Source organism: Tupaia chinensis, unplaced genomic scaffold, assembly GCF_000334495.1.
Source record: "Tupaia chinensis unplaced genomic scaffold, TupChi_1.0 Scaffold000486_1, whole genome shotgun sequence".
Lineage (NCBI taxonomy): Eukaryota > Metazoa > Chordata > Mammalia > Scandentia > Tupaiidae > Tupaia > Tupaia belangeri.
The window spans coordinates 459,549-475,897 of NW_006159998.1; the positions used below are offsets into that span (position 1 = coordinate 459,549).

The window sequence follows — 16,349 nt, forward strand, 5'->3', positions numbered from 1 at the left end:
CTTGTTTTTATGAAACATTGTCATTATAACTTCTTTTAATTCTTTATGTTTAGTTCTTTGAAATTCTTTATAATGGCTTCTTTGAGATTATTGTTTTTCTAATCCAATATCTGTGCCCCTAAAAAAGTACTTTCATTTATGTTTGTTCTTTCATTCTTTTTCCTTAAGAGTCACATTTTCCAATTTCTTTTTTTGCGTTGCCGGCTTGGTTGTTCATTATATTCTGGTTGCTGGCTTGGTTGTTTATTATTTGTACAAAGGTTTAGCTAGACTGATGCTGCAATGTCTTGTTTTCTCTGCAGTGTACACATTCCATTGATCTTGTTCAAGTACTTTTGTCCTGTTTTAATCATTTAACCCTGGTGCCTTAAGATTCATCACTTTGAGGTATAAACCTCAAAAATGAAATTGGTCAAAAGCACAAAGAGTCCTCAAAAAGTTTTTAAAAAGTGTACATTATTAAAAAATCCATTCATAAATTTTATTTTATTTTTGTTTTTACTTCCTAGTTATATGTTAGGGCCAGGTGGTGGCATGATGGTATCACAATTTGACTGATAGGAGGAAAGTCATTTGTTCACATCCCTGGACCACTTTGTGCATTCTGGGGCCAAGCACTTGCCTATAATCAATGCTTTCTGTAATTGAATTGTGGCATGTGGACCCAGTTGGCCATGGCAGACTCTCTGTCTCTCTGTGTGTGTCTCTTTATTGCTCATGAAATAAATATTTTTTTAAAATAAGAAAACTTATACTTAGGTTTTTTGTTTTTGTTTTTGTTTTTTTCCCATGGGCTTTGTGAAGTATGTGTAGGGAGTGGCCTGAATCTGAGAAAACATGGTGACCTTTAGTCACATGCAGATCCTCTATGTTCCATGGACAGTCATTTGCAAGACAATGAATTCCATTAACATGTGAATACACTAGCTGCCTCTTTGTTCAAAAGTGCATTGCAGTATTGGTTAAAGGAAGCCACATGTGTTGATCAGAATAAGCTGGAGAAGATAAGAGAAAAGTTACATAGAACTACATGGCACCAAGTGTTTTTGCATCTTCATTCAATTAACATCTGAAAACAACTGGCTTTGCATTCCACTTCCCCTTCTCCCATTTTCTGCCCTTTAAAATAATAAACCTGGAAACAGTTCTGGGCAAGCCTGCCTCCATCAAAGGAGTTGGGACCACCTGATTCCAACTTTTCTCTACATGTGTGTCTTTGTGTGTTAATTTTTATATTTAATCTCTCATCCCTGACCACCTCTCCCTCCCACCAGAGCACACATTTATTTAGCCATGCTGGACACAGCAGTATCTGTTAACAGATGAGAGAATGTTGAACTGCATTGGTTCTTTGGGTTCAGATCACTAAAATTAGAGATCTGTCCCTAGGCACAAAATGAAACCGCAACCATGAATGAAGTAGGTAGAAAAGAAGAAAGGAATAGGAAAGAAAGGAAAGTATACCCAAAAAGGCAGGCAGATTGCCAGGTGACAACTGTGTTTGATACTGGTTAATTGTTACTTTTATTACTAGAGGTGATCATGAATATTTATTGGTGAGAGGTCTGTCATACTACCCATGTCTTTCATTTGAATTCAAATCCACACATTTTCTCCTGCACTTGACCACTTCTCTCACAGGTAAGGAATGAGAAATTTGATTACCTTATTGCTCATGCCCAGTGTGAGCCAGGTTGTTTAATTAGACTGCCTAATTAATTCATTGTCCTAGTGGGAATTAGGGCTTTGACCAAAACACTTACTTGGGGATTAGGATGTTGACCAAAATGCTTGCTTGGGTCTTTTTGATAAGAGAAAAATCTATGACTCATCCCTGTGTGCTTCCCTCAGGCCTCAAGGAAGGAAGATGGCAAATTTCCTCACCCTCCTGGCACCCGGGGCTAGGTGAGCCTTTCACTTTTCTCTTAGGGCTGCCTGCTCATGACTAACTGCCTACCACATATCCTTGTATGTACTTAAGTCCTTTTAGCTAGTTTGAATTTTAAGATGTACTATTAGACACACCTGTGTTTGAGATACTGCTGTTCAAGGAATTTAATTATTGGTCAACATTTAATCAGAGTCTATTAGATTGTATTTTTTTAATGATAACTTTTGGGAGTTTGCAACCCTTGGCAATTACACCATCTTTAGCAATTATACAGCCTTCCAGACTGTCAGGAATGTCTGATTTTTTTCATTTTGCTTTGGGTTGGTTTGGTTTTTGATTTTTGTCATTAGGGCATGTGCTCTCCAGAGAGTTAGAGAGACAGTGAGAAGGAAAGTGAGAAATCAACCCTCAGGGGGAATGATCATGCTGCAGCCTCTATTCCTCCATTTTCCTCTTGGTTTTTGAGCAAGCATACATAGATGCCTGGTATGACTGAAGCTGCCAGGTCCAGGAATTGATTCATGGTCAGCCATATGGGAGTCCAACACCTTAACCACTACATCACTGCTAACCCCATATAAATTTCTTACCCATTGATTTATAGGATTTTTTTCTCCATATCACATTTACTTATTGCTCAAAAAGTCATACTTATGGCCCCAAAACAATGAGGCTTAAACACCTTTCTAATTGATCTATGTCTGTCTTGGAAATTTCTTTTTTTTAAGTTCTATATAGGGTATGTGCATTTACAAGAGAGAGACAGAGAGAAAAAGAGAGAGGAAAATGATAAATCACTCCCCTCTCACTAGGGATATGGCTATGTCATAGTCCCTTCTTCTCCATTCTTCTCTTGGGATTTTGGGCATGCACACAAGCACACACACACACACCACAGTGTGTTTTTCAAGCTCTTGGGTGCAGGACTTGAACTGTACTGTTAGCCATATGGAATCCAGTTGCATTAACTTCCATGCCACCTGCTTTCTCTGTTATTCTTATTCTTATTCTTAATTAGAAATTACTAGCAGAGAAACACAGGGAGAGGGAAAAAATAATCCACATGGAGAATGGTAATACCACAATCCTACTCCCTCAAAATTTTGGGCACATATGCACACATATCTAGTGTGTTTTCAAAGCTACCTGATCTGGAGTCCAACTTCATGATTGATCCAGTGGGTCTAGCTGCTTTATTCACCAGGTTATGAAGCTGGCCCTTGGAAATATTTTTTGTCATTTCAACAACCTGCTCTGCTTGGTCCTGAGTGAGTATAGTACCACTCACTAACCATCAAGATGAACTCTAATCCCAGGAAGATCCAGGAAGATCTTTGCAGTCTTTTTTGTTGTTCTCTCTGTTAAACTTTGGATCACCTTCCATTCTGGTTGTTGATGAACAGCTTCAAAACAACATCTATGCATATTTTTTCAGTAAGATTACTTTTTTATTTAAAAAACAAAAAACTTCTCCTATGATTTAAACAGGATTATTCTTTTTTTTTTTTATTTTTAGATGTTTTGCCTTAGGTCATGTGCGTCACTGGAGAGACAGAAGAAATTATCCCCAAAGGGGATGGGAACACCATAATCCCTTCTTCTCCTTTCTCCTCCCAGGATCTTGGGCACACTCACACCTATGTCTGGTGTGGGTTTCAAGACACTGTATCTGGGACTTGAACCATGATTGGCCATGTGGAAGTCCAGCAATGTAACTGTTAAATCATTTGCTGACCCCACAGTTTGTGTGTGTGTGTGTGTGTGTGTGTGTGTGTGTTTGTGTTTTTGTTTTTGTTTTGCAGCAAACTGAAGTAAAATTCTCTATGGTCTGTATCAAAATAGGTCAGTTTCTTCAGTCAGCATTTCCAAATTCTCCAATGTTTTGTTACTCTCCTCTATAATATCCCATGACCCATCTCTTTTCCCAGGAGGGCCTCTGCACCACCAGATAAGACCTGCTGATGGCCACAAGCAGCCACTTCTCCAATAGTGGTACTTTGCTCAGTGGGTTGACTTTGGCTGGTGTGTAGCTCCCAGTATTCCTTGCTTGCTTTTCCTAGTGAAAGTCTACCATTTAATTGAGCTCAGGCAAGAGCAAGTAGAGCCCAGTATTCTCAACCTGTTGTAGCTGGAGAAGTTCCTTTGTTAAATATAAGGGATGGGTTCAGTAAAGATGACCTTGTTCTCTTAGCTGCATCTGACCAGAATCAAACTTGACATAAATTATGGGGATGATAAATACTGGTGGCTTGTTGTTTCCTGAGTAAAACCATAGTCCCTAATTGGAATCTGAGGATCTCCTATCTTCTTTACTATATCAGTAGAGATTATACTTTTTTTTTTTTTTTTGGAGAGATTTTCACTGTAGGGCGCATGCGCTCGCCAGACAGACAGAAAGAGACATAGAGACAGAAAGCGAGAAATCACCCCCCAGGGGGGATGGTCACGCCGCAATCCCTTCTCCTCCATTCTCCTCTTGGGATCTTGGGCACGCACGCACACGCGCCCTGCGTGAGTTTTAAGCCACCGGGTCCGGGACACGAACCGCGGTCGACCACGTGGGAGTCCAGCGACATAGCCATTACGCTAACTGCTGGTTCCCGAGATTATACTTTTTATAACATGTTTCATACAATGGAGCTGGTGGTTAGGATGAGAAAACAGGTCTAAATGCTAGAGAGTCTCTTTTTATGAAATGTTTGTAGATTACTTCAGTTAGTGTTTCCATTTTGTTTATTTTCTTGGGTTAATTTCCAATAAAATTGTCTTAAGGAAATACATGAAACAAAATACAATAAATATATATATAATACATACACACATAAGGAAACATAATATTATATATAATACATACCTCTATACATATATATTCATATTCAAAACATATACATGTGGGTGTATGTGTGTGTGTGTGTGTATTATATACATTATTTTCCTATAGGGTGATTGCACTCACTGGAGAGACACAGAGAGAGAGAGAGAGAGAGAGAGAGAGAGAGGCAAAGTGAGAAATCATATCCCTGCAGGGAATAGCCATGCTTCAACCCCTTCTCTTCCATTCCCCTCTTGGGATTTGGGGCACAATTTTTTCAAGCTGCCAGGTCTGAGACTCAAACAATGCAGTCTGCCATAAGGGATCTAGTGCCTTAACCAACAAGCTACCTGCTGGCTTAAACCATATTTCATATATATAATTATATATATTATTTTTTTTTTCTTTTTCTTTCCAGATATTGGGTTGTTGGTTATTTTTCTAGAAGAGAGTTCATCTCTCCTTAGGCCTCCAGTCTGAAAGTCAGTCTCTCTAATTGATTTTTACATGTTAATTTTGTATTCTATGACTTTGTTAAAATCATTATTTATAGGCTTTTTTTGTGATTTCTTATAATTCTCTACATAAAAGACCATGGATTTTGGACACACAATGCAACTTTACTTTTTCATTTCCAAACTTAATGTCCAAATTCCTTTATTTCTTTGTCAGTTCTGTTTATACTATCATGAAAATTCTGTGTAATATTTAAGATAAATTGTCATTGTGGACCTGTGTCTTATTTCCAGTTCAGATTAAATTAAATAGTTTTCTAACATTGAATTTGATGCAAGCTATAGTAATTTATAATTTCCTTTTATTTGAGTTGACAAAGTTCCCTTCATCCTGTATTGCAAGTGGCATCAGGATGATTTAATCTGGCTCCTTAATCTCCTTATTAGCATGTTTGGAGGCCACAGGGTAAACAATTTGCATTATTGTGTGTACAGTGATTCTATGCTTGTTATTTAATGATGACTTTCTTGTTTTATGCCATTGAATATAATACACATGTGCATGTGCAACAGCTTGGTTTTGGCAATGAGTCATTATTGTCTGCAGCCACTTTAAGAGCAAGGGGCGCCTGGTCAGGTAGTGCTGCTCTGCCCTCTCCTACACTGCTCTGCCCTGTACTGCCTATGTAGCTAGCCATGCCCATGGGACTTTGGTTCCACTGCTCAACCCTGATGGCCTTGTCAAGACTCAGCTTTGACTCAACTCAGCTCAGGACACTCCAAGAAGGAGGGAAACACTTCTTGAGGGCTCTTCACACGTTACAAAGTCTAAGAAAGAAGGCTTTTGTGAGTGCTGTTCTGGGTTTTGTAAGTCTAATACTAGCTCTCTGAGCATCCACTAAACTCCACCAAAAAGCAACATGACATCAGTGCTTCCCATCTCTTCCCAACCCCATATATCTCTATTCAATTTAGAGAAAGAAAAAACACTTCCCTAATTGGTTTATTGTTTAAATCATAAATAGGTGTTATATTTGGTTAAGAGGGTTTTTTTAAATCTTGTGAGGTGATCACATTTTTTTCCCCCTTACTTCCATTAAAATAGTGTAATACTTTGATTTTGTAATATTAACTGAAAGGTGTAATGAATTCCATTCAATCATTTTTGAATAATCTCTTTTATATGTGTGTTGTCTTTACATTCATGAACAACATTGCTTCATAGTGCTTCATGTTAAATGTCTATTTGAAATAGAAAATAAAACTGTACTCACAAAATGACTTAAACTTTGTTACTCTTTTTCTTTTTTCTTTTTTTTGAAGAAGTTTTTGCTATAAGGCGTGTGCGCTCGCCAGACAGGCAGAGAGATAGAAAGCGAGAAATCACCCCCCAGGGGGGATGGCCACGCTGCAATCCCTTCTCCTCCATTCTCCTCTCGGGATCTTGGGCACTCACGCACATGTGCCCGGCATGAGTTTAAGCCACCAGGTCTAGGACTCGAACCGCGGTTGACTACTTAGGAGTCCAACAACATAGCCGTTACGCTAACTGTTGGTCCCTTTCTTTTCCTATTTTGTGTAAATATTTGTGAAAAAACAGAGCTACTTATTTAAAAAAATATACATTCGGCAGTATTCAACAATGAAAAGATATTGACCTGGTCCTCTTTGTCTGGAAATTTTATTTATTCATTTGTTTTTAAATTATTATTATTATTAATTTCCAGAGAGTTCATACATTCAGCAGGGAGAGAGAGAATGCACACCCACAGAGGAGCATGGTCACACCAAAATCCTTTTTTTTTTCCCCTTTAATTTCTCTATCCCATCAAGATTTCGGGCATGCATACACAGATACCCAACATGCTATTCAAGCTGCCCAGGGTGGAATGTGAACTATAGTCAACCATGTAGAATCTAGTTTCTGATGTACCACACTTAACCACTGTGCTGCAAGTCAGCAAATAAATTTTCATTTCATTTTTTTCTGTTTATTAATGTAATGAGAGCTAGAGACAGAGAAACACGGTCACTGTTGACAAGGTCTCATCAAGTGCAGATCCCCTTCTCTCAGCCCTCCAGCCAGTTAGGTCTTGCGCACTATGTGCACTGTATGTAGTTGAAGTCAGTTCAGAATTCAGACCTGTACTTGGCCATGTGTCTTCCAGTACTGTAAAGCATCACACTCTTGCCTATACCACTGCAGCTAGATCTATGTGGGAGGTTTTAAATTTTTTATTTAAATGCTTTTTAAATGTCTATTCATCTATTTCCTTTGTGAAAAAGAAGGGCATCCCTATCACAGTCTTCACACCATGCTCCACTCCCAGTCTTAGCCAGCCTGGATCATAGGCTTGTGTATAAGCACACATAGCAATGTGCTCAGGATGGCCTCTAAATGTTCATCCAGGACCTTTACAAGTAGGTCATCTTCAAAGAGTATTTTTTTAAGATTTATTTATTCATCTATTATTATTATTTTTCAATTTAACCACAGAGAGACAGAGAGAGAGAAAGAGAAAGCGAGAAAACAAGCTACCATATCTGGAATTTGAACCATGGTCAGCCATGTTGGAGTCCACCACTCTTCACCACATCACTCGCCAGTCCAAGTGTGTTGTGTTTTACTGTTGCATCAACACCCAATCCAGGGAACCATCAGTTAGTGTAATGGCTATGTCGCTGGACTCCCACGTAGTCGACTGCGGTTCGCATCCCAGACCCAGTGGCTTAAAACTCACACCGGGCACGTGTGCGTGCGTGCCCAAGATCCCGAGAGGAGAATGGAGGAAAAGGGATTGCAGTGTGACCATCCCCCCTGGGGGGTGATTTCTTGCTTTCTGTTTCTATGTTTCTGTCTGTTTGGCGAGCGAGCGCACACGCCCTATAGTGAAAATCTCCTCAAAAAAAAAAAAAAACACACCCAATCCACAAAATGTATAGTTTTAACCAAAATGTATAAGATAGGCGAATAAGAGCAGTCAAGTGTGACCTATAATAAGAAAACAAAATCAACATAAACTAACACCGTCAAAAACTAATCACAGATAATAGTAACTGTATCTAAATAATTGACATATTACAGAATTCACAAATATTATTGTGATTATTTTCAAAGAACCAAAGAAACTCTGGATTAAAGAATTGAAAGAAACAATATTGAGAATGACTTACCAAGTAGAAAATATTAATAAAGATATGAAAACAATTTCTTTTCTCTTTTTAGGATTTTGCCTTAGGATGTGTGTGCTAAAGAGAGAGAGAGAGAGGAAGAGAGAGAGAGAGAGGAAGAGAGAAAGAGAAGGAATGGCCATGTTGCAATCCCTTCTTCTCTGTTCTCGCTTGGAATTTTGGGCACATGTGCACATACATCTAGCATGATTTTTAAGCCACTGCATCTGGGACTGGTAATGAGGTCATCCTGTACAGCACCTTAACTACTATGCCAACTGTTCGTCCCTCTATAGATACTACTTTTTTAAAGAATTATTTAGAGGCAGCAAGTAGTGCAGTGATTGTGGCACGTGACTCCCACATTGTGAACAGTAGTTCAAGTCCTAGACCAGGAAGCTTAAATTTTATGCCAGGTGCGTCTGCATGCATGCCAAAATTCCAAAAGGAGAATGAAGAAGAAGAGATTTTTGAAGTGGCCATGCCTTCTTGGGGGTGATTTCTCACTTTCTCTCTCTCTGTCTCTCTCCCAGTGTCTCCAGAGAGTACATAGACCCTACAGCAAAAATTTCTCTAAAAAATAAAAATTTATTTAATTTCATTTATTAGTCTTTTAAAAAATATTTGCTACAGAGCATGTACACTCACCCACGAGATGAAAGAGAGAGAGAGAGAGAAAGTGAGAAAACAAGTCACCAGATCTGGGATTCAAACCGCAGTTGGCCCTGTGGGAGTCCAGGACCTTAACCACCATACTACCTGCAGTCCTAGAAACTATTTTTAAATGAATCAAATGGAACTACTGGAGATAAAACCACATAAATTTACTAGAGCACAGCAAATTTGAGCTGGCCGTAGAAAAAATACAAAATGGAAAATGATAGAGATAATGTAATCTCAAGAACTGAAATAAAATATTGTAAAAACTACCAGAAAACAAATTATTTTCTCTCTTTTTTTTTTTTGTTGGAGAGGTTTTTTATTTATTTATTATTTATTTTTTGCTATATGGCACATGTGCTCACCAAAAAGACAGCGAGAGACAGAAAGCAAGAAATCATTCCCCAGAGGGGATGGCGATGCCGCAATCCCTTCTCCTCCATTATCTTCTCAGGATCTTGGGCATGCATGCACATGTGCCTGGCGTGAGTTTAAGCCACCAGGTCTGGGACTTGAACTGCAATTGGCTACATGGGAGTTCAGCAACATAGCCATTATGCTAACTGCTGGTCCCACCAGAAAACAAATTCTTAGAGACATGTTAAACATCTTTAAGCTGGAGTCAGCAGGTGACATGGTGGCTAAGGTGTTGGACTCCCACATGGCCAACAATGGTTTCAGTCCTGGACCCAGTAGCTTGCGTTCTCACATTCATTCTCTCTTTCTCCTCCCTCACGATCTCTCTCTCTCTCTCTCTCTCTCTCTCTCTCTCTCATATCTGTTTCTTTATGGTCAAATTAAATAATAATAATCACCAATATAGAAAATAAAAGAAATAGTTCTAAAAAGAGAAAACAAAAATTTTAAGCCTGGACCATCAGGTGGCATGAATGTTAAGGTGGCTGGATCCCAGATGGTCAACTGTGCTATTCAAGTCCTGGATCCAGTGGCTTGAAAATCATGAAAATCATGGTGTGTGTGTGTGTGTGTGTGTATGTGTGTGTGTGTGTACCCAAAATCTTGAGCGAAGAGTAGAGAAGAAGGAATTTCAGTGTGGTCATCTCCTCTGTGAGGGTGATTTCTTACTTTCTCTCTCTTTATCTCTCTGGAGAGCACACATATCCTATAGAAAGAAAAATAAAAAATAATGAACAAACAAACCTTCAAGCTCAGCAATATACACACATTGAGAGTCCAGAAAAGAGGAGAAAAGAAGGGAGCAAACTATCTTTAAAAAATATAGAATATTTCATATTTAATATAAACCACTCTTCTATACTCATTAAAGAGATTAATTAAAGAGATCCCTATGTAGACACATTACTGTTAGTTGTTGGAAGCCTAAGACAAATACAATAACTTTGAAAATATAAGGTATTGATTATGAATAAGGGTTACACAGTAAATTTAACAACTGACTTCATGAGAAATAATGGAGAATGGGAGGAAGTAGGATTAATATTCAACATATAGTAAAAGAAAAAGGAAACTGTCAAATAAGAGTTTTATATCTATCAAAAGTATCCTTCAAAAATTAATTCAATGGACCAGCAGATGGCATGAAGTTTAAGGTGGCTGGATCCCAAATGTCTGACTACACAAGTGCTGGACTGGCAGCTTGAAAGTCATGTTGGCATGTACATACATGCCCAAAAATTCCCAAGAGGAGATTGAACAGGAATTGCAAGGTGGTCATCCCTATAGGAGGTGATTCTCACTCTCTCTCTCTGCCCAGTGACTGACTGTGCCTGACAGAAAACAAACAAAAAACAAGTAAACAAAAACAAACAAAAAGAAATTAATTAAAAATAAGGACCTTTGCAGATAATAATGAGAGCTAGTAGACGTGTTTATGGGAAATACTAAACAAAGCCTCTCTAGATGAAAGGGGTTAACATCACAGACTGATTAAAATTTACAAAAAAATTACATAGAAAATTATAAAGAATATCTCTGTCTATCTATCTATCTATTTATACACATTAGGTTGTCAGGTAAGTCATGACTATCTTTTTCATGTTTTCGATGCAAAATGCATCATGACTTTGGCTATAGATTTCATTTTCTCTTTTAAATAAAGGAGAATATTTTAAATGTTTTTTAAAGCAAGAATTATAAACAGTATTTGTGTATATCCAGTGTCACAGAACCCAAAGTTGCTAGTGTGTAATTGAGATGCCATAAACTCCTCACCATCTTTTGGCCCCAGAATGACTTATTTAAATTTGAAAGTGATGTGGAAGTGTGTTGATCCCCAAGGTACACAGTGTTTCCTACATAAAGAGAACTGTTTGTTCTGAGAGAAGAATGTATTTCAGTTAGCCTCTGTTTCAGGTAACAGTAAATTAATTAAAAAATAAATTTAAAAGTAAAAACTTCTTTCTGAATTTCCTTCTGTCTTTTAACTCAATCAATGAAGGTAAGCATTTTATTTAAGCTTAATACAAACAGAGAAACATAAACTACTTTTGTTCAATATTAAATTTATTTTGCATGTGTCTATATTTCTAGCACCAGCAAAAAGACTCAATCACAAACATTTTATAAAGACATTCTTTTTGTTGCTATTTTCTGTTTAAAATTTAAAAATTCTGACTCAGATAGCCTTGGCAGTTTTCTAATTTTTGGTATTATAAGGTGAAATGAGAAAGAAAAGTGAAACATTTTGAACATAACAGCTGCTAGTTTCAAGATTATCTTTATCATCATCATTGCCACCTTAAATGCTAACATACATTAACTGATTACATTATGTTGAGCATGTATTCAAACATAAGTATTTTACATCTACTAAACTATAATTATGGAGCAAGGTAATGAGTGGACATTATTTAAATGAGTTTGCAACTTCATAATATCAAGTAGCTTCCTCGTTCATTAAGGGTTAAATTTTATGATAAATGAAACTAAAAATGCTAGGGTAAAATTAGTATGTTTTCTTCCCTAATTGTATCACCAGTTTCTGATTTTTATTTCCAATCTTCTGTTTGACTTGATAAACTTGGTTTGTAGGTAAATACCATGTACATTGAAATGATAGAAGCTGCATTTATAACACATAGGAAAATGAAAAAAAAACATTAATTCTGTGTGGAAATTCAGAGAAATAAGCATGAACTATTTTAATGAAAGCAAGAGTGGCTATATTTAGCTAAATTATCTAGAAATGTCCTTTCTAAGCTATATAAATAGAAGGTTTAATGTTTCCTAGAAGTCAGAAAAACTAGCTGTTATGTTACACAGGATTTGAGGAATATTTTTGAAAGTACTGTCATTAAAATATAGGAATAATATGGATAAAATATAAATAATTTCAATATTTCTACTTTACAAAAGTTTTATATTCAACATTTCACTAACTAGTCACTAAATTGTTGTTATATTTTACAGATAAAAGATGATATCCCCTCAAAAAAAGATTTCAGTAGTTACAGAGCCCTGCATTCTTGATTGTAAGCCCTATATTGACTTTATTACAGTAGTTGCTTTTTGGAAACTTATTTTCAGTCAGTTTTCTTTCTAGTGTACCACTCTCTTCGGGACAGTGAGAATCAACTTAGAGAAGTTATCTAAGGATGAGCAGAGTTTGCAAAAACAGATGTGATAGAGACAAGGGGATGGTGGTTTCTGAAGGCAATGTGGGTGCATGATACACGCTTGGCTTTGAAGTTGTGGTCATGCATTCGTCGATTTTCATCTCTGCCCATGTATTGAGCCCTAGATTGTCCTTCATTAGCTACAAATTTCTGACCATCTTAGAGACTCATTAACAACATTTTCCCAATTCCTACACTCAAATCGTCATTGGGAAAATTGTATAATTATAGAAGAATGCTTAAAAACTTTGAGTATTTTAATATTTATTCTAGAATACTATAACTGACAAAATGAATTATTTAGCTTCCCTTTGCTCAAAGGATATCCTCAGGATGACCGAATTTGTATTCGTTCTTGTTTCTGTACTATTTACATTTACATTTTTTTAAGCTCATATCTTATTTTAGAGTATAAAGAAACTTCAAAAAGTTTGTAGAGGGATCAGCAGGTGGCATAGTGGTTACATCACTGTACACCACACAGTTCAACCTGGGCCCGGTGACTTAAAATCATGCTGTACAACTGTGTGTCCTTGCCCAAAATCCTGAGAGGAGAGTGGAGAAAAAGGAATTGCTGTTTGGTCATACCTCCTGGATAATGATTTCTCACTTTCTGTCTCTCTGAATCTCTGGCAAGTGCATGCACTCTACAGCAAAAATATCTCTTAAGCAAAGTATGTGGAAAGATGAAATTAATGTTTGAGTTTACTTTAATGCAAAACATTTTTAAATCCATGTGTTTTTTTATAACATTCATTTTCCTTGACTTTTTTGTATACCCTTGTATGTTTATAAGTGTTTAATCTCTCTTTGCAATGAAACTAATTTGGCTTTCAAATGAGTTAATATATAATGTGAGAGTTACTTACCATCTATTAAACATTATAAGCTGATATGCTACTTTAGTAAGAGAATAAAAAATAGTATAACTTCTGAAATGATGCACTCCTGCACACATAAGAGTGCACATACATTCCGAAAGCAAGTTTAATCTTGGAGAGAGCTGAGGTTGCATTTTGCCTAGAATTCCATATTCACACCTTGGGTGCCATTCTAGAGTAAGCAATTTGACTTAATTCAACTTATGTAAGAATATAGTAAATCCCAGCAGGTAGTGGGGGCATGTACAATGTAAGAAAATCTCACAGATAAGTTTTGGTTGCTATCACTTTTATACAATAAGAATCATAAAGGGTCCAATCTAGAAAGAATTCTTTTCCATTTTTTGTGGAGAAGGCTTTGCTATAGGGTGCATGTACTCACAAGACAGACACAGAGAGACAGAGACAGAAAGTGAGAAATCACTCCCCAGGGGGGGATGGCCATACCGTATTCCCTTCTCCTCCATTCTCCTCTGGAGATCTTGGGCATACATGCACATGCGCCTAGAGTGAGTTTTATGCCACCAGGTGTGAGACGCGAACCACAGTCAACTACATGGGAGTCCAGTGACATAGACATTACGCTAACTGCTGATCCTGAGAAAGAATTCCTTTCCTTACCATAGATGCTATGTGAGCCTGCATTTTACTCATGGAGCTTTCCTAGATAGAAAAACTTTAAGAATTCTATTATTCTTAGTAAAAACATGAATAACAAATGTGACTGCTGATTTCTTAAACCATGCACTGAACTACAAATATAATTATAAAGATTAAAAATCGCATCCAATAATGCTTGAAGTTCAGTGTATTATTTTTTTATGGCAAGGTTTCATAAAACAATGGAAATATCACAGGAAAAAAATCACTTTTAAAAATTAAAATTAAGCAAATTGATAGACCGATAGGTGATGTGATGGTTAAGGTATTGGACTCCCACATGGTCATTCATGGTTTGAGTCCCTGACCAGGAGGCTTGAAAATCATGCTGGGAATGTGTGTGTGAGTGTCCAGAATCCTGAGAGGAGAATGAAGAAGAAGGTACTGTGGCATGGCCATTCCTCAGGTGAATGATTTCTCATTTTCCCTCTCTCTCTCTCTCTCTGGTGAGTGCACATACCCAAGACAAAAAACCTAAAAAGAAAGGAAAAAAATTTACATGTAAGAATGAGTTAGATGTATTAGAAATCCCTACTTTTGCAATAACATTTATATTGAATTAATGATAATAGAAAACAGACTTTCAGAAGTGAGAATAAAATGTCAACTGAAAGAAGAAAGTCACTGCTATAACTGAACGTAAATTCAAATTATGAGTTTGGAATGCTCAGATGAATAGCAAAATGTAAATAATATTTATCAGAAATGAGCAATATTAAATACTTAATAGAGGGACGAGCAGGGGATGTAAAGGCTATGGTGCTGGACTCCCACATAGTGGACTGCAGTTCGAGTTCCAGACCCAGTGGCTTGCAGCTCATACCAGACACAAGTGCATGTGTGCTCAAATTCCTGAGAGCAAAACGGAGAAGGGATTGTGTCATAGTCATCCCCCTTGGGAAGTGGTGATTTCTCTCTCTCTCTCTCTCTGGTGAGCACATGCACCCTATAGCAAAAAACTCTCAAAGAAAATAATACTTAGCAGAAATAAAGGAGTACCCTCCCTGATGTATATGCAAGAAAAGGAAACCCCTGGAAATGGAATTAACTTGTAATTCTATTAAATAATTGCTGCAGATACATGGAGAGATACAAGCAGAAGACAATGTTTCTTCAGTGGTGCAGTTCATACTCCTGGGATTCTCTGACCTTCCGAACCTCCAAGGATTACTAATTTGGGTATTCTCTCTCATCTACATGATTATCTTAATGGGAAATAGCCTCATAATAGTAATAACAAGGCTCGACCCTGCACTGCAGAAACCCATGTATTTTTTCTTGGCAAACTTTTCCTTCCTGGAGATCTGCTATGTTTCAGTCACTCTCCCTAGGATTCTGGTGAACCTGTGGACTCAGGATAGAAGCATTTCTCTGCTGAGCTGTGCTGCCCAGATGTGCTTCTTCCTTATTCTGGGAGCTGTGGAATGTTTCCTGCTGGCAGTGATGGCCTATGACCGCTATGTAGCCATCTGTAACCCGCTGCACTATCCTCTCATCATGAACCAAAAGGCGTGTATCCAGATGGCAATTGGTTCTTGGATAAGTGGAATCCCAGTACAGATAGGACAAACATGTCAAATATTCTCTCTGAATTTCTGTAATGCTAACAAAATCAACCACTTCTTCTGTGATGTACCCCCCATGATCAAGCTAGCTTGTGGGGACACATCTCTGAATGAGATGTCCGTCTATTTAGTGGCTATGGTATTTGTTGCAGTCCCTTTTTTGTTGATACTTGCCTCTTACAGCAAAATTATTTCTACCATTCTGAAGCTTCCTACAGCCAAAGGAAGGGCTAAAGCCTTCACCACATGTTCTTCTCACCTCCTGGTTGTGCTTTTATTCTTTGGCTCTGCTACCATTACTTACCTACGACCAAAATCTAGTCATTCTGCGGGGGTTGACAAACTACTATCTCTTTTCTACACCATTGTGACTCCGATGTTTAATCCCTTGATATACACCCTTAGGAACAAGGATGTGATTGCAGCGCTAAGAAAGTTATTGCTCATAAAATAGTGTGATGGATTTAATTGTAAATTACTTAACTTCTTATTGCATAGTTATCAGAGAAGTCTTCCCCTGAGAAAATGATCAAGTTCTCATGATGTACTCTCTCATACTTATGAATACTCCCCTTGACCTAGCCTCTGGGTTCAGTCAGTAGCATACCAGATTGCAGAGATAAACTGCAGCATGCTCACTGCAGTTTAAGTCCATGGA

The 16,349-nt window shown here is 37.5% G+C and overlaps 1 protein-coding gene across 1 annotated transcript; it reads left to right on the top strand.

The window, feature by feature from the left end:
• The first annotated feature begins 5,890 nt into the window (after positions 1-5,890).
• Positions 5,891-16,145, top strand: LOC102474284 (olfactory receptor 10AG1). The gene is made up of 2 exons (XM_006156283.1): positions 5,891-6,025; positions 15,204-16,145. Exons 1-2 carry the CDS (start codon positions 5,891-5,893, stop codon positions 16,143-16,145), a joined length of 1,077 nt encoding a protein of 358 aa, XP_006156345.1.
• Positions 16,146-16,349: the final 204 nt, after the last annotated feature.